The 24556-nt window shown below is 42.7% G+C and overlaps 1 protein-coding gene across 2 annotated transcripts in view; it reads left to right on the top strand.

Moving 5' to 3' along the window:
• LOC102981470 (histone-arginine methyltransferase CARM1-like) overlaps nucleotides 1-24556 on the top strand; it is a 275440-nt gene that overhangs the window by 161212 nt on the left and 89672 nt on the right. For both annotated transcript variants that reach the window (XM_028493912.1, XM_028493913.1), the window contains exons 3-5: nucleotides 1186-1292; nucleotides 2290-2394; nucleotides 20425-20535. In XM_028493912.1, coding sequence (XP_028349713.1) covers nucleotides 1186-1292; nucleotides 2290-2394; nucleotides 20425-20535 — 323 coding nt within the window. The remainder of the gene's footprint in view (nucleotides 1-1185; nucleotides 1293-2289; nucleotides 2395-20424; nucleotides 20536-24556) is intronic.

Genomic DNA, 24556 nt, shown 5'->3' with positions numbered 1-24556 from the left:
TTCTCCCCGCTACCAGAGCATTGAATTACTCAGTATAGGTGAAGGGTCCAACATCTACATTAAAAAATTCTTCCTAGGTGATTCTGGTTTGTAGCCAAGTGTTGAGGCCCAGGGTGTTGCAGCAGTTCATTCTGCCTGTGGGTGTCGTAGAACACAGCAGGGAAGAAGTGCTCATTGAACTGAATCTTGGAGAATGAATGGGAGTTTCCTGTCAAAAGGTAATCCAAACAGAAGAGACAGGGTTTTCAAAGTCAAGAAGCCAGGCCAGGCCCAGGTTGACCTGGGAATGTGTAAGTGCTTCAGCAGCACGGTGGGCTCATAAGGGTGTAGTGCAGCTCTTATGTGTGCAGGAAATGGGGGCGAGGAGGGCACGCACACAGGGGCGGACAGACGTGAGGGACTGGAGCTCATGGTGAATCCAGACTGGCTGGGCACTAATGAGCCCACGTGGGCTGTAAGAGAGAGACCTGGTCACAGCACCAGCAGTGGAGAGGAGAGAGACCCCAGGCAGCGAGGACCACTGGGCAGGACTTTGAGAGACATTTCTAAGGCAGAAGTCACAGAATTGGACCACTGTGCATGCTGTGTTATTTATTAGTAATATCACTTCTGAGATTCTTTGAGCCTTCACTTCTGTATTTTTTTTTCCTCACCCAGTAGAAAGCATTCCCTTGTATACACATGTCCCCGGTTATTTTACCTTTTCTCTATACACTTAGGGAATACTAAATATGAAAAAAAAAACTTGTCACTGTAATGATAGAATGAGATTTTATATATATATATACACTCACTTATATACATATATATTTTGTATTCACATATATTTTATTTTTCTTATCATCAACAATCACCTTCCTCAGAGCACATACTGAGAATAAGCCTATGAGCTTTGTTAGCACCGTACCAGGAGAATTCAGTGAGCCCAGACTCTGCCTGTGTTCCATTAGGGTCTCAAACTTGACATTTCTGAATGCAAATATGTCTGACAATTGTAAATAAGGGCGTCACACCTCAGAGCAGTGCCCATTCCCACCTTGCCGTTCCTTATCATGCGTGTGTTCAGAGGTGAACACGCTGTTTTCATCTTGTAATAGTTTCTCAGTTGGAATTTTGTGAAGAGTGCAGTGGTGAGTGCTGTGGTTTCCAAGGTGTAGAAATGGATCTGCTTTCTTCTCCTTGCAGAATTCAGCGCATTTTCAAATACCTTGAAAAGATGCCGGCATGAGGAAAAGGAATACTCAGTGTTCAGCCAGCGGACAGAAGAGGCGTCTGCCGTACAGTACTTCCAGGTCAGGGGAGCGGTCCCAGGTGGAGCTGAGTCCTTTCAGAGTGACACACACCTGTGAATACACCTGGGCGAGGCGGTGGGTGGAGAAGAGAGCGCAGCGGTTTTTTCTCTTTCTTCTGCCATGCTGTGCGGCATGTGGGATCTTAGTTCCCCGACCAGGGATCGAACGCATGCTCCCTGCCTTGGAAGCCGGGAGTCTTAACCGCTGGACCGCCAGGGAAGTCCCGAGAGCGCAGCGGTTTTTAATGTGTGGTCCTCTGACCAGCAGCAACATCATCACCTGGATTGGAATCTTGTCTCTGTCACTTAGCGAGTTGTCAGGACTTGGGCAAGTTGCTGTATCTTCCTGAGCCTCAGTTTCCTCAGCTGAGGAACATACTTCATCTGATTGTTGTGGTGATTTAATTTGATTAGAGGATGTATGGGAAACACTTAGCATGGTGCCTGGCACATAGAAAACTCTACCAAATGGTGGCCATTACAATGATGATATTTATTACTCACTGTCAATGCTCATGGATTTATACGTACCACATCACCCAACCGGCTTGCCTCAGGATCACCACCGTCACTGCCTTCTACCCCACCGCACCCTCTCTGGGGATTTCTATCCAAGGCCCATCTTTTTCTCTAGGCTGATGGGACTCATCAGGGCCATCCCTTTTGGCCCTGGCCCCTTTCTCTCTCACTTACTTCTGTTATTCTTGATCTGTGCTCTCTCAGCCTCTGCGTTGGGAGGGGACCCTGGGCACCAATCTGGTCAAGATCTAGGTCTGAATCCGCTGTATGGAGCAAGAATCAAAGTTCTGAGGTCTCCTTAGAGCTGTGGGCCTTACAAATAGGGCCCGTGTGGAGAGGTCCCGGGTGTCTCAGAGCCTCAGCCCCCCGGTGTGTTAGACCAAGCCTGCCTTGACCCAGGTGGCTGTAAGAGCCAAGTACTCGTGAAGGTCCTGCCTCATGGCGTGTTTACCCTCCCTGTCCTTCTCTCTCCCTTACAGTTTTATGGCTGCCTTTCCCAGCAGCAGAACATGATGCAAGATTTTGTGAGGACAGCCACTTACCACAGAGCCATCCTCCAGAACCACACTGACTTTAGAGATAAGGTAATGCTGGCAGCAGGTTATTAATCTCAAACCATTTTAAGCAGCCTTGTCAAAAACTAGACTGAACATTCAGCTTTGATAGAATTACCATATGACCCAGAAATTCCACTTCTGACTGTATACTTAACTAACTGAAAGAATTAAAAGCAGGTATTGAGATAACTATTTGTACGTGAATGTTCATAGCAGCACTATTCACAGTAGCCAAAACGTGGGAGCTTTCCAAATGCCCATCAACTGACAAGTAGATAAACAAAATGTGGTATATCCATTCGATAGAATATTATGAATATTGTTTATATTTATATTATTCATAAAAAGAATGTAATGCTGTTGCACGCTGCAATGTGGATGAACCATGAAAACATATGCAGTGAAAGAAGCCAGCTACAAAAGCACATATGATTCCATTTATAGGAACCATCCAGAATAGAAATCCCTAGCGAGAAGGCAGACTAGTGGTTCCCAGGGGCTGGGGGAGGGGGACTTGGAGAGTGGCTGTTTAGTGGGTACAGGCTTGCCTTTTGGGGTGATGAAAATGTCTTGACAGAGGTAATAGTTGCATAACATAGTAAATGTACCAAAACCCGCTGAATTGTACCCTTTAAAATGGTTGATGGTTGATTTTATGTTATGTGAATTTTACCTCAGTAAAGAAATTAAGTTTTGAGAACCAGGAACTCAAGAGACTGAATGCACTATGTTTTGGTGCACAGAACAGGTTAGGAGCTGTATTGCTGCATAATGAATAGCCCTTATTGTGTCACTTTACTTCTTTTTTTTCTCATGGACTCCACACGTGCCTGCATTTATTTCCTTCACAAAATGGATCTGAATGAATGATTGCTAACACTCTACAAGTGTTGTCCCTTATTTTCCTACCTGTTAAACAGCCAGGGTGTTCAAGATACTATACAGCTCATCTCAGAAACAGGATTACTGGTCAGTCAATCAGCAGTCATGGGGTCTAGTTTCATATTTTCCCATTAAGTAGCTCTGTGATCTTAGGCAAACACTAGATTTCTCTGGGCCTCGCAGTCTCTTCTACTGCCATAGTAATTGTAGACCCGTGGCCTTTGAGATTTGCGGCATTAATTCCCCAGAAGGAATGTGGTAGAACATTGAAATAAGGATCCCAAGCCCTGCATCCACACCCATTTGCAAAGTTGTACAGCTGCTCCTTTCATGAAGAGATAGTTTAGTTTTTTTATCCCTTATCTCTGTGCAATCCTTGGGATGTACTTTGATCAACAGAATATGACAGAGGTGACATTGTGTGAGTTTCAGAGCCTAGGCCTTCATGAGCCTTGTGGCTTCTGGGCTTACCCTGGTGGAACCCTGAGACCACCATACTGTGAAGAAGCCCTGTCTTAGCCTGCTGGAGATTGGGAGGTCACTTGGAGGAGAAGTGAGGCAGTCCAGTCAATAGCCAGCACCAACTGCCAGACCAATAACTGAGGCCAGCCTGGACCTTCCTGTCCAGCCAGCCCTCCAGCTGAATGCAGGAACATGAATGAGTCTAGGCAAGACCAACAGAGAAACTGCCCAACCCTCCCATAGAGTTGGGAGAAATAATACATTGGTTCTCGTTCAAGCCACTAAATTGTGTTGTGGTTTATGATGCTGAAATAGTTAGTTAAAGTAGGGAGAAGACACAAAAAAATAGTGATAAATAGGCCCCCAGCTAGAAGTTGATTTGCTCATGGGTTGCTTTCTGCTGTCATGTCCATTCTGCTATAGAGCCCATCAGAGAATTCTTAATTTTGGTTATATTTTTTCAATTCCAGAATTTCCATTTGGCTCTTCTTTATGTCATATATTTCTTGACTGAGACTATTTATTTTTCCCTTGATTTCAGTAGTGTTCATGATTGCTGCTTGGAGTTTTATTATAATAGCTACTTGAAGGTTTTTGCCAGATAATTGTAACATCTGTGTCACTGCTGTGTTTGCTTCAGTTGATTATCTATTCCCAGGGAATTGATATTTTCCTGAGTCTTCCTATGCCAAGGAATTTTAGATTGTTTTCCATACATTTTGAATATTATGAGACTCTGGGTCTTGTTTAAAGCCTATGGAGAGAGTTAATATTTCTGATTTAGGATGCATTCAACCTGGTTAGGTTCGGACTGCGTGTTCCATGCCACCAGTTGATTTTCCAAGGAGTCTGGTTCCCGTGTCATTTCACTTTTCAAAGCCTTAGCAGTGCACCTGGGCTCTGTTCCATGTGCATGTCAGTGGATGGTCAGTCTGGCACCTAGGCAGAGTTCTCAGAGTTTTGATGTGCTAATGATCATGTCCATGCACGTATAGTTTGAGGGACCTCCCGCAGCTCTCTTGCCCGCACCCTGGTGTCCATTTCTGGTGTGTTGAGTTCAGGCCACAGCTGAGGGTAAGGGGGCGTGGATCAGTAGTATTTCAAGTTCTGATCCTCTTTCCCAGTCTCCCTGCTACTATTGACTTCTCAGAGGCTTCAAGTAGCTGCTCCATGCATTCCGTCCAGGTTTTATAGCTGTATGCAGAGTGGGAGAGTCGGGGTAAAGTGGGCTTTCTCCTGCTTACCCGAAACTGGACATTTTCAAAAAGTCAAATGTAGGTACTCTGGTGGATGAGGGTGATGGTAAGCGAAAAAGATAAGACCAGAAATGGCCATGCTTGACCAAAGGGTCTCATATGTCTTGAGGTACCAGGACCCTTGCTTTGCCAGTGGGGCATTCCTGGTGAACAGTGAGGAAGTAATAAGCATTCCTAATGAGGAGGACCAGGTTATGGTAGGTAGGCAAGGTGAGGATGGAGGGGAAAAGCTTGTTTCTTTTGACAGCTTACCTGGTGTTCAAGGTTGTGGATAAGCAGTCTTACTGACCTAAGTCTTACAGCTTTCTCATCAATTAAAATAACTCAACTCTCAACTGTTGATTGTAATACTTTTATTTGGGGAAATTTCTCTCCTTCTGAAATTGCTTAGCTTTTTTTTTTTTTTTTTAAGATTTTTTTTTTTTGATGTGGACCAATTTTTTAAAGTCTTTATTGAATTTGTTACAATATTGCTTCTTCTTTTTTTTTTTTAATGTTTTGGTGTCTTGGCCACAAGGCCTGTGGGATCTTAGCTCCCCGAGGGATCGAACCCACACCCCCTACATTGGAAGGCCAAGTCTCAACAACTGGGCTGCCAAGGAAGTCCCGAAATTGCTTAGTTTTAATCTATAATCTATTTTCTATTTTCCGTATTATGTATAATCTGTTTTTAATTCTGGTTATAGCTTCTAAAGACCACTCCCCCAAATTACTTGCATTTGATTAGTTTTTCACAGAGTTTCATATAGATTTTGTCATTCATCTGTAAAAACAAAGATATTGGACCAGATCATCTCTAAGGTCACTCCCACCTCTAAACTCATTTGATTCTACAAAATACCTTTTTCCTGCCAGCCTGAAATGGGTTTTTCTGCCAATGAAATAAAATAGGCATCCATCTGTTGGGGTTTATGAAGGTGATAATTAATCACATGACTGATAATTAATTATATCCCTTTCCCCCTCTGAGTTCTGAACCAGTTTAGAAATAGACACAGATGTCAGGTAGAAATCACAATATCAGCTTTATTTTTGGTAATGCTATTTGCAGAGTGGGGCTTGGGCCTGTATCCACATAAGGCTTCCTACCTCTTTTTTCCCCCTCAAACTGAACTTTTCCTCTCACTTGTATGCTAAACATGTGGTCTCCCCAGACAAGTCCAGAGCCTGCCCAGCAAGCCTCCACCTGGGGGACTCAAGAGCACATGCTTGGGTAGAGGATCGGCAGGCTGGCCCCTTCCAAGTACCAGCACTATGCAAGCTCAAACCATTTTCCAGCATCACCAGTCAGATAAGTCACTCCTATTAGGAGATAAAAAGAGGAAGGGGAGATGATCTCTCTTGCTTCTAGTACTGCCCACTCCTGGGAGTAAGTATCTCCTCCCCACTGGAAACTGAAGGAACGAATTGTCCCAGTTTTAATGTCCCAGAAACCCCCTCAGTCCTAGACAGACTAGGATAGTTGGTCACACTAACTCCAATTCTATCAAATCTACCACAAATCCAAAATGTTTAAAAATCCTTTACTGTTTGCTTCATCATACAGAAGACCGTCCTCGAATGACCCCTCAGTCCATGGAGGATGCTACCTTTTTACTAAGCTCTTGTGTTCTTTCTCATTGAAATTGATTACCTAAAAGGGCATGGGTTTAGAATAATGATCAATACCAATAGCTATTATTTATTGAGCAACTCAAGTATCTGCAAGCACCATGCTGAGAGCTTTCCATACAGTTTCTGTCTCAGTTCAGGCTGCTATAACAAAAATACCATAGACTGTGTGTCTTATCAACAAACACTGATTTCTCATAGTCCAAGATCAATGTGCCTGTAGAGCTGGTGTCTGGTGAAGGTTCATTTCCTGGCTTGTAGACAGCAGCCTTCTTGTTGTATCCTCACATGGCTGAGAGGGAGAGGAAGCAAGCTCTCCTCTGTTTCTTCTTATAAGGACACTAATCCCATCATGAGGGCTCCACCCTTGTGACCTAATTACCTCTCACAGGCCACATATTCAAATGTCATCACATTGGGGATTGGAGTTTCAACATGTGGATTTTGGGGGGCACAAAAATTCAGTCAATAGCAGTTTCCTTTGATCTTCATTACAACTTTATTAGATAAAGACTAATATTTTTGCCATTTTAGAGATGAGAGAACTGAGACCTGGGAATGTTGATAATTTACCTGATTTTATACAACTGATAAATGAGAAAGCCAGAATTTGAACCCAGTTAACCTTACTTTAGAGCCCATGCACATAACCTCTGAAAGGCACTGCCATGGAAAGGTTGGTTGAAATTGCCAAGAGAGACTTTTGTTTCTCTGGGCTTAAGGATGGAGTGAAAACATTGTGGTTACTTAAACATCCCCATGTACGTATGAGGCAGCATTGCACAGTGGTTATGTGCGTGAGTTCTGGAGCCAGAGAGCTGAGTTCAAACTCCAGCTTGGCCACCTGCTGTGCCTGTGCCGTAGACCTTTATCCTGTGTGCCTTGAGGTCTTGAACAGGTTATCTAAACTCCCTGGGCTTCAGTTTCCTTATCTGTGAGTGTAGCAGCTACCTCCTAGAGTCCTTGCAGGATCAAGATGATACAATGCATGGGAAGTGCTTAGTACATGGCCTAAAATATCAACTCAGTCCATAATAGCAAGTATTATTATTATTGATGGTCTTGGGGATGGTGCTATAGTTTCTACCACTGCAATAATTTTAAATCTTTCAAATCTTGATTTCTTCATTCTGCCTCCTCCATGCAGTTTTAATGAAAATCCTTTCTTGGCCAGAGCACTGCTGGCTGAGAACCCCATTTGGAATCCATCCAGGAAACTGACGCTGCTGGAACCCACCCCCTCCCCCTCCTCAGAGTTTCTGTTAATTGCCATATGGCTATTTTTAGTTTCTTTTGAGTGTGCACTTGGAACAAGCAGGGAAAGTCCATCCTGCTGAGGGTGCCGGGTTGTGTGAGCCGTGGGGTTTTAATTTGGAAATGTTTTGACACTTCATTTGTCAGGGCACCAGTTGCTGGAAACTTGTGAGAGTGAGCAGGAGCCGGGAGCTTATTATGTTTTTTAAATCAGCATTTTCACTAAAGGAGAGAATTCCCAGTTGCAACAGCTGCTTAGTGCATCTGAAACTGAGGTTGGCTTAGGCAGAAGGGATTCAGGAATTTGAAGGCTTAAAAGAAAACATAAGTAACTACAACAAACATGCAAAGCAACCTGTTCAGATTGTCAGCTGATAGTCAGATTTGCAGAGCCTGAGCTTCTGGCTCTTCCAGTTTGAGTTTTCTTCGGTGTGGACTTATCATCAGTTTGGTCGAATGTCCTTGAGTCCATCTCTGATCCTGCTCTGAAATTGTCTGACTTTAAAACACTGCTACTACTTTATTTGGTTAACCTGGCACACTAATGTGGTCCAACCTTAATCACCGATGGAATAAAGGCTGCAGCACAGGCCTGCCAGGTAGTCGTGCTGGCATGTGTTAAAACAGGTCTTGCTTCCTGAAAAAATTTGTAACCTCTTTAATGAGGTATGAAGCACATACAAAAAGCTGTACATATTTAATGTATACAACTTGATGAGGTTAGGGATAAGTATACACCCATGAAACTATCATCACGATCTAGGCCATAACCATATCCATCACTTCCAAAAATTGCCTCCTGTCCTCTTTATTTATAATGATAACTATTATTATTATTTTGTGATAAGAACACTTAACATAAGATCCACTCTCTTAGCAAATTTTTAAGTAATAAATACAGTATTGTTAACTGTAGGCACTAAGCTGTGAAATAGATGTCTAGGAAGTAAGAATTATTCATCTTTTTTAAAAATAAATTTATTTATTTTTGGCTGCGTTGGGTCTTCGTTGCTGCGTGTGGGCTTTCTCTAGTTGCAGCGAGCGGGGGCTACTCTTCGTTGTGGAGTGCGGGCTTCTCATTTTGGTGGCTTCTCTTGTTGCGGAGCACAGGCTCTAGGCGCATGGGCTTCAGTAGTTGTGGCACGTGGGCTCAGTAGTTATGGCTCACAGGCTCTAGAGCGCAGGCTCAGTAGTTGTGGCACACGGGTTTAGTTGCTCCGCGGCATGTGGGATCTTGCCGGACCAGGGCTTGAACCCGTGTTCCCTGCATTGGCAAGCGGATTCTTAACCACTGCGCCACCAGGGAAGTTCAAGAATTATTCATCTTGCATGACTGAAACTTTGTACCCTTTGACTAATGCTTTCCTGTTTCCCTCTCTCTCCAGCCCCTGGCGACCACCGAGCTACTCTCTGCTTCTAAGAGTTGAACTCTTTTAGATACTTCATATAAGTGAAATCATGCAGTATTTGTCCCTCTGTGTCTGGCTTATTTCACTTGGAATTATGTCCTCCAGGTTCACCCATGTTGTCTGTCACATACGGCAGGATCTCCTTTTTTTTAAGGCAGCACGGTATTCCATTGTGTGCGTATGCCACAGTTTCTTTATCTGTTCTTCGAATCCTCCACATCTCGCCGCTGAGTGCTGTTAACCATTGACGGCAGCATCCTCATTTAGAACTGTGGAGGAAAGTGGGAAGAAAGGAAGTAACTCATGACTCCTGCTAGGTGCTTTGCATATCTTATCTCATTTTAATCCTTGCATGTTAGTCAGGGTTCTTAGCTGCCAGCATCAGAAACCAACTCTGCTAATTTAAGAAAAAAAGAAAAAAGAATTTCCGAAAAGGATATAGGATCATCAGAGAGCTAGGCGTGGAGGCTACAAGGCGAAAAATAATTTCCAAAGTCATGCTGCAGAATTGATCTCTGGGAGACATCCATGCAGCCAGACGTGGGCACCGCAACCTGCATAGGCTTCACCCGCTGCTACCATGGAGTGTTGTCCTTAGAACCTTTCTCTGTTGTGCTGCTGGAATCGGGAGGTGGCCATGACTGCACCTGAGTGGATTCTGTGCTGTCCTACGGCTGCACACTGTCAGCTTTACAGTGCAAAGTGCATCTTATCAGGAGAGCCCCGGTCATGCCTGTGCTTTAGCTTCAGGGATGCTGGAAAAGAGCAGCAGACACCTGTAACTTCCCAAGTGGGAGGCTGGTGCTGCCCCAGAAGTGGGACATTCTCCAAGCATAGGAAGGGGGTTCAGATGCTGAGAGACACAGAAGAATGGTAAACGCCCGCCACACCACACGACAAAAAAATTCAAGATATATTATTAGCCTGATGGTATAGATAAAGGGACCAGGGATACGTAAATTTAACTAACTTGCTTTGAGGTACATGACTACTAAGTGGTAGAGCTATATGCAAACTCACGTCTGCCGGGACTGCACAGTGATTTTGGAAGCAACATAAAGCCATTCTCTATATGTTCTAGGTTGATAATCAAACTGATATTTTATTTTATCTATGTGATTTTTGGAACGTGTATGGGGGCGGGATGTGATAGTGAAAAATGATCTCTGATACATCTATATATTTCTGCCTGTCTAGTGTGTGTGTGTGTGTGTGTGTGTGTGTGTGTGTGTGTGTGTGTGTGTGTGTGTGTTTCCCTATGGCTTGCACTTTGGAGGCCGTTTTAGTTTCCTAGGGCTGTCATAACAAATTACCACAAAGTAGGTAGCTTAGAACAGCAGAATTTTATTCTCTCACAGTTCCAGAGGCCACAAGTCCAAAATCAGGGTGTCGGCACGCCAGTGCTCCCTCTGAGGGCTCCAGGGGAGATCCTTCCTTGCCTCCTTCTAGCTTCTTGAGGTTGCTGGCAGTCCTTGGTGTTCCTTGACTTGTTGATGCACCACTCGAATTGCTTCTTTGTCACATGGCATTCTCCCATTGTGTCTGTGTCTCTATGTAAATTTCTCTCTCCTTGTAATGACTCCAGTCACATTGGATTTAGGGCTCACCCTAATCCAGTATGACATTATCTTAATTTGCTATATCTGTAAAAACCCTATTTCCCAATAAGGTCACATTCATAGGTTCTGGGTAGACATGAATTTTGGAGGACACTATTCGACTTAGTACAGAGGCCAAGGTTCACGTTAGGTCATATATCACAAAAACTCATCCCTGGGATAAATTCTCTGTATTACAGGTGAGGAGAAAGAGGTAGAAAATGGATCTTGGTCTTAACTGATATCTTTGGCCCCTTAAGCTCTAAGGGGGTGTCCACATAGATTTCCTGAATGTGAGTAAAGCAGATGGCGTGTCTGTGCCAGGATTCTCCTGAGCTTGAATAAAATCTGCTCCTGTAAGAGTACTGGAGAAAGATGCCAGAATCAGCAGAGGAAAATGCTTTCATTTGGTATGAAAGCAAAGTGCAGCTTTCAAGGAGAGCCAAGAAGACTGAATAAACAACGATCACAGACTGTCTTTCAGGGCATTTGGGAAAGAGGGAGCTAGGGGCTTTAATGCAGTAGATGGATTTTCTAGGTAAGATATCTGTGCTCCAAGCCTGTCTCTGTACCTTTCAAGATGCTGACATGTGACCTTAATCTTTTGGGGGTTAATTTTAAAATGGGATAAGAACACTTAACACGTGGTGGCTATAAGAATTTAGTGAACTGCTATACCAAAATCTCAGCACAGCATCAGAATTCTGCGGACATACTGGGAAATTTGAATCAGAAATCACTGGCACTTAACTGGGCTTATTAGGGTAAACTAGGTTATGCTGTTTTAACAGTCAACCCCCAGACCTCAGTGGTTTAAACCAATAGAGCTTTATATCGTGCTCATTTAATCCATTATAGGTTAGCTAAGGGCTGTATTTTGTCTCATTCTCGCTCCAGGACCCAGGCTGAGGAAGCAGCCTCCATGTGAAGCAGGACTAGTTCCTGTTGCAGAGGGTAGCGGAGCGTGTGGCAAAGCACCCTCCTGGTTCTTAAATCTTCCACCTGAAAGTGACCCATGTTAACTTCTGACCACATTACGTGGTCCAAAGCAAGTCATGTGGTCCCTCCTAATTCCCAGAGAGCAAGGGATACAATTCTACCATGTGCCCATAAGGAGAACCAGAAATATCTGGTAAGTGGCACTAATGACTATCATACCAGATGCCACTCTTGCAAAATCATTAAAGAAGGGACAGATTGCTAAGGTGAAATTCTCAGTGCCTCAGCTCTGCAGGGGAGGGAACTAGGAAAAAAAGAGGTTTGGAAAAAAATCAGTATTTCACTGGTATGGTTTTACTGGCTAACTTACTGTTAACTTCTGCCTGGCGGATTCCCTTCCCACTAAAGTCAAGGCATTTCAGAAACATCCTAGGGTTGAACTTTCTAAACCTTTCCCATTCCCTCTAAGACAGTGCCATGAAGGGCCAGTTTGGAGCAACGACTGACTTTGTTAAAGGCTTATATAGAAGACTCTATGCAACAGTAACTTCAAAGTAGATGTCTTTGTTTTAATATCTGCTTTCCAGGATAAAAATGTAAGTGGATAAATAGGATAAAGTCAGTAAAAAGGGGTTAAATTGCTGTCCTAGAACCTGGTCTTTTCCGGCACTGAACCAGGAATTGGGCATTGATGAACTTAAGAGCTTGTGCCTGTGTCTTCTTTTTGCTTGATTTCCTAAATCTGAGGTATTGACACAGTCACTCAACTCCAGAGTGATGGCTTAGGTTTAGAATTTAGAAGTTCAGAAACCCGGAAAAGACAGAATCACAGAAAAATGTCAGTAAACATGTTGAATTTTGTTTAAGTAGCACCATTTTCTTAGCCTCAGTCCCCTCAATCACAGATCATGCAGCAAAGGCTTACGTGGTAGTATTTTCTTAGGGAGGGCAATCTCAGTGGGGCAGGAGCGGGGCAGAGCAGGTAGGAGGGAGGGTGTCACTGAGCTTGCCACAGCTTGATGAAAGACGATCACTCGGTGTCACCGGACATCCTCAGGGAGGTCATATGAAGCCCCTCTGTCTTCAAACAGTCCATCGGGGGAGAAAAGGAGAGTGATTTCTCCATTGGCTGCCATCTCCCACCGGTGGAGCACGCCCCCGCAGGGTGTTAACTCCCTACTCCTCATGGTGCACATGCATGCGTGCCAAGTGGGTACTGTCGTGCCTGCCCCATGCCTCAGCTGCGACAAGGGCACTGCGGTAGGAGGCAAGGGACAAAGTGCATGTGGCGTGAGTGAGGTGGGCACTGTTCTATTGTACCCGTGAGCAATGTGAGGGAACAGGAGAAGCCTCCACAGCAAACTCCTTCAGCTGTAGCAGCAGCAATGAAACTCAGCTCCATGTTTCAAACACCAGTACAGGCAATTCCTAGGGCCACTCCGGCTGGCCAGCAAGGCGAGCGTTCCATTCTGGCGTGCTACAAAAACTGAAGGTTTTTGAAGGTGTTATAAACATCCCCCAAGCCAGGAACCTGGGAGTCAGGCTAGACTTTTTCTTTTCCTTTCCAGTTTCCAAATTCTTTAGCTTCTATTAATCCAGCATTTTTGCAACTCCTTCTCTTCCCCTTTGTCCCACAGCTGATTCTTTGTTCTCATTGTTACTGTATCTTTCCTGGAGGATTGCAAATGTTTTCCAATTAGTTTCCCTTCTTGTCCCAGTTAAGATAGCTTTGGCCTCCAGTAGGAGGAAATCCCTACTTAAATTGGCTAAAATGTTGGAGGTAGTGTGATTCTGAGGTGTTTTAATCCAATTTCTCACATTTCAAGCATCACATTTCAAGTTAACCATGTCCAAGAAAGAAGAAGCATCTTTCTTACGTCTGTCTTAGAAGGGAGAAAACCTTTCCAGTAGCTCCCAACAGACTTCCCCTCAGGTCTCATTAACAATATTTTATCACACACGCAAGTGTAATGATCACTGGCAAGAGACATGGAACCACGTATGATTGCCATGGACCAATCAGGATCCCCTCCCTGGGACTGGGGATGGTTAACCACACAGAGGAGGATAAATACTCAATAAAGTGAGGTTCTGAGAGGAAGTCAGAAGGGACTGATGTTAATTAGGAGCCACCAGTGTCTGCATTGCAACCTCTGATCCTTGTACCCTCCAATCCACGCCACCACTGTGATGCTGCTGAAATACAACTATGAAATAATTCTTCCACCGAAAACTGTTTTATGATCCTTCTTTGCTTAAGGATTAAGTCCAAGCTCTTAGTGTCGTATACAAGACCATCTACAGTCAAGCATCAGCTTTTGCTCTTGCCATGTTAATTTCCCAACCATACCCCCACTTGTACCTCTAACACACACATCATGCTCCTGAGAAAATTTGATGCCTCCCAGACATGACTGGCTCTATCATTCTTGGGTGCCTTTGTTCAGACTGCTCTCAGTCTGGAGCTCCTGCCACTTCGTCCATTCAGATGGCACACATTGACTTAGGGCCCTCTTGATTTTCACTCCTCGGGTCATCTCAGTGAAGTCTTTCCAGAATCATTGGTAGAGTAGACAAATCCTCCTTCATAGTTTCACTGGGTCCATTATGTAATACTATCACTGCCACTGTAATACATCATTATGCTTCTCTTTACTAGACAGTCATGTTATTTTCATCTTTGCATTCCCAGCATCTAGCAGTATTTGGCACAATGGGTAATAGAAGGCACTTTTGATGTCTGATGAATGATTGAGTGCCTGAGGGTTTAGAACTGAGTGAGCTAGTCTGAGTCTGTTGGCAGCATATGAAGGGGGTTAATCATGGAGAGAGAAGGTAGGAGTGATCAACATCTTTGTATTTTCTGTAATAATAGAGGAAAATAGTGAAAGGGTAGTTAAAAGATTGGTGAAGGGTTTATCTATCCTCTGACAGAAGACCAGGTGGAATGAAACAAGGGTGCTCCTAAGTATTATTTATTCATTATTTAAATACAGGCAACCCTTTTGTTGAAAGCAAGTTTCACTGCACAGCAGATGCAGAGTCCTGTCTTATGGGGAGCTATCACAGCAGAATTCTTCTGCCATAGAGAAAGTTCTAATTATCTGAACAAGATTGAAGCCTAAGCTGCAAAGGCCATCAAGGGATGTCTTCTGCAACTCTTGAAGTGATTTGGAATTTTCCTTCTTTGACAAAAGCTAGAGTAAGAGATGTGATGGTCTGCAAAAGGCTGTGTAGTTCCCTCATTCTGTTTCTGCTTGGAAGCTGTTCAGTCACCCTGTTGGTCAACAGTTTGGATGTTGGAATAGTTGGGCGCAGTCTATGGGGTAGGGAGCCCATGGCAGGTAACTATGATGATAAAGCACATGACAATGCAAGAGCGTGGGGTACTTGCAACTTGGGGTGGTTCAGTGGAGATATCTACAGATGTAATAAAATACTGGCTGGAAGAAGCAGCAATGGCTGTGGAAGTGCCAGGTGGGTAGGACACAATTTCGGAGTATAAGGCATACAAAAATGACAGTTGGGGTTTTGCAATTCAGAGCAGCCATTGATATGCTCAAGCAAATAAAGAAAGAATGAATAAATAATAACTGGCATAACTGGAAGAATTGACTGTGGGATAATCAGGACCTCAGTATTGGAAGACAATTATAAAACTACTAGGGTGAAAAGAAGGCTAAATGGGACAAATATTACTGTAGCCTGAACAACACAGAAAATAGAATTGAAAATGAAGGGAGGGGCTAAGAGCATAGGGTTTCAACTAGGTACGTTTGTTTTTATTTCATCTCTGCCATTTATTAAGTGTATGACTTCAACTCCATCTGATTCTCAGTCTCTTTATCTGCAACATGGAGAAAATAATGGTACCCACGTTAGATAGCTGTTATCACGAGTAAATAAGGTAAAAGTACTAAGCAAGCATAGTACATAATAAGTATAAAAATAATGGTACATATTTATTTTTACTTTATTATTCAAGGGTAGTTTTGTTTCATGTTTTCTTAAGGACCTGGATGTTCTTTGTTAATTTTAACCTAGTGAATCCAAATAAATAGCTTTGAACCCTCTTGGGGCTTTTTAGACCTGTTCAAATATTTTGCAGGATTTCTTTGCCTAGGAAACCATAAGAACATGTAATTAAAATCATCTGTACAAGCAAAATGACCTTATATTTTTAATATTTTTAAAACTTTATTTACAAATAAATTCACAGAACTCTTGGCCACTGTTAGATGGACCAATTGTTGACTTTTCCCCATTAGTCCTGACAAGAATTTCATACCGTTTTCTGGTGCTGCCCCATATAAGCCCCAAATTAGCCATTTTTATAGTTACTGACATTTTCTATTTCCCCTTTATCCAGGGGAAGCTGAGGATGAATTCTCTTTCTAGAGGAACATTGTATACCAGAGCTAACTGGATCGTAATGTAATGACAATATGGCAATGTCCAAAGAAAGTCATCCTTTGAAGGATGCTTCAGATCACAAGATTGAAGAGGATGTGTTATGCTGGTAAAAGGTACTTTCTTAGGGAGGTAACAGATGCGCGCTGTATCTTTTGGATCGTGAATCTGTTCCCTGTCTGTGGTAGTGAGACACATTTTTACTATTCAGTTTGTTTAACAAAGATCTAGTGAGTGTTTTTACTATGTGCCAGACCCCATGCTATATCAGGGATTCAGTAGTGACCAGGAAGCAGTTAAAGGTCTCTCCTTTAATGAAGCTTACAGTCCAGGGGAGGGAGCATTAATTAATCAAGTAATCCCTCTTTGAATGAAAAATGATAACTGTGATGAATGTTATGAAGGAAGGGTTTGAGTAGGTGATGATAAGAAAGCGTAGAGCTGGAGGACTTTACTTAGCCTGGGAAGGGAGCAAAGGCTAAGGAAGTCTTCCCTGAGGGAGAGCTGTTTGAGATCTGAAGGATGAGTTGGTGTATCAGCCAGGGTTCCTGCAGGAGAGGCAAAGCACACCCGACAAGGTGTTTTAGAAGAGTTAAATAACAGGACCACTTACAATGACGTGGGCAGAGTAAAGGGAACCAACACGGTGCGGTGAAGCGCCCTGGCACTACCAAGAGTGGGGACCTGTTATCACCCCTTGGCCTAAAGGGGGAGGGGGAAGGGGAGGTTACTGGAAACCTGAGAGAATAGTCATAGCTATAAGAGATGGAAGCCTGGCAAGATCTGTGGCTTTTGGTAGAGGGGACACAGCCAATCCATGGAGACCCGGGAGGGAGGAAGCCAGGAGAATAAGTCTTCTGACCTCGCTGTCCTCACTCCCTCTGACTTCCTGTTGTCTTTTCTCTTGGGTGATCCCAACCAGAGTCCAGTAGCATGGAGCCATCGGGAGTGTTTAGAGTGCGGTATGGTCAGATTTACGTCTCTTCACAGTCTACCCTTTCCTCCCATCTTTTGCTCCAGAGAAAGATGGCCATGGTGCTACAGACAGCTGAGCACTGGCTTCTCATCCAGCTCTGCCCTTTACCAGTAGTGTTACCTTGGGCTGGAAACAGTCTCTCCAAGCCTGTTTCCTTCTCAGTACAGCGGGGACATAACTATGTACTCTCCATCCCAGGGGAGCATGAGGATCAAATAGATAGTGTCTGGGGAACGTCCTTTGGAAACTGGAAACTGCTTTCCACATGGAAGGGGATTTTATTACTCTCTTTTGCCTCTGTCTGAGGTGAGATACTTTTCCCTAGGATAAGAAAGTATAACGTAATGTCTGCCAAGGTCCTCAAACATACCCAGTTCTGTGATGGCCTACCAATGGTAGAATAAAAAATGGGCTCGATACAATCTTCTGTGAGGACAAGAAAACGTGATTAGAGGCAGCTCCAAGCCTTCCTGAGGTGCCACATGAGACAGTGTAACAGAATTTTCTGCGTTAATGTCCTGTCTTCTCCTAGTCTGGGAAACCCCAGCTGGAAAGGGCTGAAGGAGTGTATTTCCATTAGAGCCTAAATACTTGCTTGGAGTTGTTTATTTTTCACCAGAGAATGAATTCTCAGCCTTCCTCAGCTTTGTTTCCAACGTTTCATGGCTTACGTAGATGGGGCAGAATGTCCCTCCCTCTCCTCTCCCTCTCCTACAAGCCCCAGACTGAAAATTCACTTGTTAACTTTTTAAATATACACACAAGCGGGAAACAGATGGCATTATCTGGATAATGCTAGCAAAAGATCAGATTCTCTTTCAAGGGCTATGCTCTGTTTTGAAATAGCCAAATGAATAAGGTTCTTTGGGCTGGAAATTAGTTATTGAAATAAGGTATTTGGACAACAGTTTATAATTTTTCAACTCTTCTCCAGGTAGGTTCTGGGCCTGTCAAGGCATCTTCCTACCAAAAGGCCTAATTTGGCAAAAAGCTCCCTCCCATCTCTGAATTTTTCTCTCTCTCCCCATTCCCTCCTCTGTCTGCTGTCTCTCTCCCAGTGGTAAAATGTTTCTTTGGTTTTTTAGTCTGCAGGATCAAGAGAACTGAAAAACACTGCTCTAACACGTGCTTCATGACACCCTAATAAAAGAGACAAAGTGTTCCCTTCACACATTTCTAGGACACCTGTCACCAGAGCAGTCAGTTTCTATTGTATCTTAATTTTGTATCCATATTTTGGACTGAGCATAGTATCTAAGGTATTAAATTTTTAATTTTATTTATTTATTTATTTTTGGCTGCGTTGGGTCTTGGTTGCTCTGCACGGGCTTTCTCCAGTGGTGGCGAGCGGGGACTTCTCATTGCGGGGGCTTCTCTTGTTGTGGAGCACGGCCTCTAGGCGTGTGGGCTTCAGTGGTTGTGGCACGCGGGCTCAGCAGTTGTGGCTCGCAAGCTCTAGAGCACAGGCTCAATAGTTGTGGCACACGGGCTCAGCCGCTCTGCGGAATGTGGGATCCTCCCGGACCAGGGCTCGAACTCATGTCCCCTGCATTGGCAGGTGGATTCTTAACCACTGCGCCACTAGGGAAGTCCTATTATATTTTTAATTGAAGAAGGCTCTGGAAAGGTTCTTCTGGATGTGGTGCATCTTTTTAGGGGGCCATGGATTGCACTCTCCAACCTACAGCCTCCTCTCTCTAGACAGCAGTCATGGGTGTTCTTGCAATAAACCAGGACCATGTGAAGATGGAGTATTTCCTAGGGAGGATGAGGAGAAGTGAATAGTGGTATTTCTAAAAGTATAGACAGCCTGACAGCAAATTCCAGAGACTGGGTGACATTTTAAATTAGTAATGCTCCTAATTATCCAAACCCTAGGAGACCATATGGAGTACAGCCACAGCTCTAGGATTAATATAAGTGAGCACCGTGAACCCATTACTAACAGCATGTTTTCTTAGAATAATGGCACCGAATCTGTGTCAGCACAGTGTGATACTGCAATTAAAACACAGATACACACATGCACAACCTCTGATATTTCCTATTTTTTGGAAAAATTTTCCTACTATCCAAGTAAAAAAAAAAAACTATTATAAATTTTCCTGAAAAAAGTAATACTTTGTTTCTTTGTCATTCATTGCCTATTGGTATTTCTGGGTTAAAATATCAGATTTATAAAAGTGAAATTAACTTATCAACGTGTGATTTTATAGAACATGAGCTTGGAAGGCAGAAGTGCCCAGATTCAACTCCTGGCTCCCCTACTTACTGCTAGGTGAACTTGGGCTCATTCAATGTCTCTGATTTTCAGTTTGTCATCTCACAAGTGGCCATAATAATGCTATCTATTCATACATTTATTGTGAGGATTTAGAGCCAAGTGAAATGCCTTGCTCAAAGCTAGTGCTAAAAGATGCTAAGAATAAAAGTCACTGATGAGACAGAAATACAGGAGCCTGAGATTTCAGCGATCAGACTGAGCTTCAGACCTCAGCTTCAGCTGTGCATGGGGCCAGGGGCCCAATCCATACTGTCCTCCTCTTCCTCGCAGCATGCAGGTCCAAATGTTGGTTGGTCCCTTTGTGCCAGTGAATGGTGGTCTTCTTGATTTTAAGTCCTAGGTCTGAACACAGAGAATAGAAGTTTCTGTAAATTCTATGTGTCCACTGTCTTAATACCATCCTACCCTCCATATAAACCTCCCCAACTTTTTGGAGGGGGCCTAAAAAAGAGCACATATCTCACTTTTGGATTTTTAAAGACTATCTTCAATTTTTCCTGAATATATATACATACACATATACATATAATATGCATATACATATGTATATATGTATATAATGCTAAAAATTATTTGAGACAGTTTTTATTTTGTTCATGCTGACAGGTAGGGTAAGCAAATTCATTCATGACCCACTACTTTTCTTGGCCCTAAACATCCTAAAAGTAAACCATGTTACAAAGAAACTGTAGTAATAATAACAATAATTTGAAAAATACCAATTATACACTAAGTGCTTTGTATACACTTCATACTAATCCCCACAGTAAACCTTAAAAGGTGGGTATTATTAACCCCATTTAACATAGGAGAAAAAGAAGTCTCACAGAGATTCATAACTTGGCCAAGGTAAGACCACTTGTAAAAATCAAAGCTAGTACTTTGTCTGATAACAGTGCTCAAAGTTGGCATGATGCCAACAGCTAAGCTCCGGTTTGTGTTTTCACCCCTCTTTTGTCTTTTCCTTTCCTTCCAGGTTGTTCTAGATGTTGGTTGTGGATCAGGAATACTGTCATTCTTTGCTGTACAGGCCGGAGCTCGGAGAGTCTATGCAGTTGAGGCCAGTTCAGTAGCACAATATGCTGAGGTAAGTGGTTGTATTTTTACAGCAATTACTAACTAGGTCTTCAGTAAACTTCAGGGGACTGAGTGATGGACCTTCCACATAGGTCATTTTAGAAGAATTTTTGCTTTACCAGTCTGATTTTTTTTTTCCTGTTGGGATGTTACTGCTGAAAGAGCCCGCCTTCACTGTAGTAATTGATATGAAAACAATTATTTTAAAAATTTCACAATACTAAAATTATAACAGAACTTTCTTGGACCTGAGGGATATGAATGCTGTCTTTTCTTTAATGACCTACTGAGGTGAGGAGTCAGACATCCCTGGAGCTAGGTTTATTTTTTTTCTTAAATGCTGTACTGACAATAACTGCACCACTCACTTTAAATTTCAATTTTGGTTTAAGGGACTGTTGCTACATGGTTGTAGTTGGAGCATGGACAGATGTCTGTGCTTTTTTTTCAGATTTCAGGTTCTGATTGGAGGACAGGGAGATGCTTTGTTTTAAATATGGTACTCCATTATCATTATAAAATGTGTACAAATATTGGAGAATAAGTCAAAGTCAAGAGTCAAGTAATAATAGCTTTCAGTAATATTTGGATGTAATAACAACCCAGTCAAGCTGCAGAGCTGGATGTGTGTGTGCACGCGCATGCACAGGGTAATGTGCTTGTCATTCACACCTGGAGGAGGCCTGCATTTAAATGAGGGAAAGAATGGCAGATAGAGAGGGAAGTTTGGCTGCTGTTTCTGAGGAGCATCCTGAAACTTTCCTCCGACCTGGGACAAGTGCTAGCTCTGAGTGATGGCTGGGTTTGGATTGAATGACCCAGAAGGGGCCAGAGACCAGTAGACAGTATGGCATGTTCGGAAGGAAAGACTGCCAGGGCCTGATGGCTGGCATGTTGTTACACTCTCTTCTTCCAGCAAGTCTTGGAGAAAATATTTTTGGTCATTTGCTTACATACCAATTCTTAAGAGTCATTTGTATTAACTATTAGGTGCACACAAAAGAATATTTGTAAAATGTGTACAAATGTGTATGTTTGTAAAATGTGTCAAGAATAACAATACAATGAATGTGTGTCCACTATGTCTTTTTTTTTTGGGCACGCCACGTGGCTTGTAGGATCTTAGTTCCCTCACCAGGGATCAAATCCATGTCCCCTGCAGTGGAAATGTGGAGTCTTAACCACTGGATAGCCAGGGAAGTCCCAGCTGTGTCTTTTAAGAGTTAGGCCATTAGCATTTCCATTAAAGGTTCATGTGTCTTGTCCTGATCAGTTCTCTCTTCTGCCCTAAATAGAGGTAACCACTATCTTGAATTTTTGTTAATCACGTTCTCGCTGTTCTTTATAGTTTTACCGCATATGTTTCTGTCCCTAAAAACACATCCTTTATGAACTTTCCGTAAATGGAATCGTAATGTATGTATCCTATAATTTGCTTTTTTCACCCAGCATGATGCTCCTGAGGGTCATTTTGTTGATGCATACAGCCATTGTTTATTCCTCTTCAGTGCTGGATAGTGTTCTATTATATGAAACGCTCAGTGCACTGAGCTGTTGACGGACGTTGGATGGCTTCCATTATAAAAGTATTTTTATGAATATTCTTATACACACTCCCCACTGCATCTGTGCTGGAGTTTCTCAGTATATACCCGAGAGTAGAATTGTTGGGTAATAGGGCATGTATACCTTCACCTCTGTTCTGTGATGCCAAACTGTTTTCCAAAGTGGTTGTTCCAATTTTCACTCCCTGCAGCAGTTAACGAGAGTGCCATTGTTCTCCAACTTTGTCAACCCTTGATATTGTCAGGCTTTGGAATTCTTGCCAATCTGGTGTTTATTACATATTTGTGGTTTTAATTTGTATTTTCTACTCACTAATGACTTTGAGTATCTTTGCACAGTGTTTGGCCATTTGTACTTTATCTTCTGTGAAATACCTGTTCCAATATTTCTGACAGTTTTTCTTTTGAATTGTTTTACTAACTTTAATTCATTTGTAGAAATGATTTCTATATTCTGGATATTAATTCTATTCAGTTTTACATGTGAAAAATGGCTTCTCCCAGTTTTGTACCTCACCTTTTCCCTTTATGGAGTTCTAAATAAGATTTTAATGTGGAATTCTAAATAAGAAAAGAGGAAAATACAAGCTTATATAGAGAGAACCCATAGATAAAAATACCTCTGCTTCGATTTTAATAGATCTCAAAATGCAGTCTTAAGGGTGAGGAGTGGAGGGTAGAACTTTGTCTCAGGTGTTGCCCATTCATTTAATCACATCTTCATTCACTTGCATCCCACAAGTCTGTTTCTTGGGGGGTATAGGAGAAACAGAAATGATGAAGGTGTATTCCTGTATTCAGAGAGCTTCTGTTCTAATAAGAGATTGATCCTGTTGTTGTCTCTTGTATCAGACACCAAAAAGAGAGAGAGAGAGAGAAAGGCATTAATTTAGAGATTTCCTCTTTCTCATACAGTTTGTTTTCTCACATATTTAAGGTGGTATGAGACATACTTGATAGTTATTTTTTAAAATTTCATACGCTTGGTTGTAGTATTTTAAGGGAAGAGAGGAAGAGTGAGCTAGTGGTGCATTCTCTAGACATAGTCCTGTCTCCCTCAGGACTATGTCCCAGCACACACTCCCAGGAATCACCAGCATACCATGGGAGGGGCCGCTCTGAACTGTCTGTGTGGTTGGTTTCTCCAAGAGAATTCTCAGCCTGGTTAAACACATCAGCAGGACTGTTGGCTTCTCGCAGAGCAGGGCTACCCTTATGGACACTTTTACCCAGAGGGTCTGCTGGATAATTGTAAGGGTCTCTAGCAAGAAGCCAATACAGAGAAGAAAAGGGAAGGAACTTAAAATTGTAAAACTTTGTATTGTTTTAAACTTTGAAACTATTTTAAACTATTTAAAGCGTGGACCTAATTTCAAACTTACAGATAAGTTGTAAAAATAAAAATAATTCAACGGCTACCCAAATGCTCTTTACCTAGATTCACGTGTTGTTCACATTTTACCCCATTTGCTTTATCATTTACTCTTGTTCCCTTCTCACCATACCTGAACACACACATATACAAATATGTATACATACGTATAGGTGTGTGTGTGTATATATTTTTTTTACATATATGTAGAAACACACAAACTTTTTTTCTATGGGTTAGTTATATACATCATAGCCCTTTATCCTTCATAGCCCTTTATCCTTCATTCAGGATTTCTTTTTAAAATTTTATTTATTTATTTATTTATTTTTGGCTGTGTTGGGTCTTAGTTTCTGTGCGAGGGCTTTCTCTAGTTGCGGCGAGTGGGGGCCACTCTAAATAGCCCTTTTTTTTTTTTTTTTTTTTTTTTTTTGCTGTACGCAGGCCTCTCACTATTGTGACCTCTCCCGCTGCGGAGCACAAGCTCCAGACGCGCAGGCTCAGCGGCCATGGCTCACGGGCCCAGCCGCTCCGTGGCATGTGGGATCTTCCCGGACCGGGGCATGAACCCGCGTCCCCCACATCGGCAGGCAGACTCTCAACCACTGCGCCACCAGGGAAGCCCTTCATAGCCCTTTATCCTTAAACATTTCAGTGTGGATTTCCTAAGAACAAGACCATTCTGTTATATAAACCAAGAAGAATTTAAAGGTGAAAAAGAAGCTGTACAATGACTTGTCCATTGAGTCTTTCGATGTTACTGAATAAAAGGTTTTGGGGAGGCCCCAGCGTGAGCAGAGATACACTGTGACCATGGGCGTTGAGGTGAGAAGAGTCTACACTTAACTGCCTCTTTCCTTGCTTAGTATTTCCAGGGAGACTTGATTTTTAAAGCATTAAAACCAATGTTCCAAAGAATTCTGAAGCATCAGAGCTTGATTTTATCTTTGGTTTTAGCTTCTGTGGAGGATTTTTGTATTTCTGTAATCCTTCTTTTCTGTGTATGGCTAGGACGGGGAGGTGCGGGGTGGTGGGTTGGGGGGGTGAGCAGGGGTAGCTTTCCAAATGCTGCGGGGACTGTAAGGCATCCTTGA

The sequence above is a fragment of the Physeter macrocephalus genome, chromosome 9 (genome assembly GCF_002837175.3).
Source record: "Physeter macrocephalus isolate SW-GA chromosome 9, ASM283717v5, whole genome shotgun sequence".
In the NCBI taxonomy this organism is placed as follows: Eukaryota; Metazoa; Chordata; class Mammalia; order Artiodactyla; family Physeteridae; genus Physeter; species Physeter macrocephalus.
Note: the sequence above shows the minus strand (reverse complement) of the source record. Positions and strands in the feature narration are given on the sequence as shown.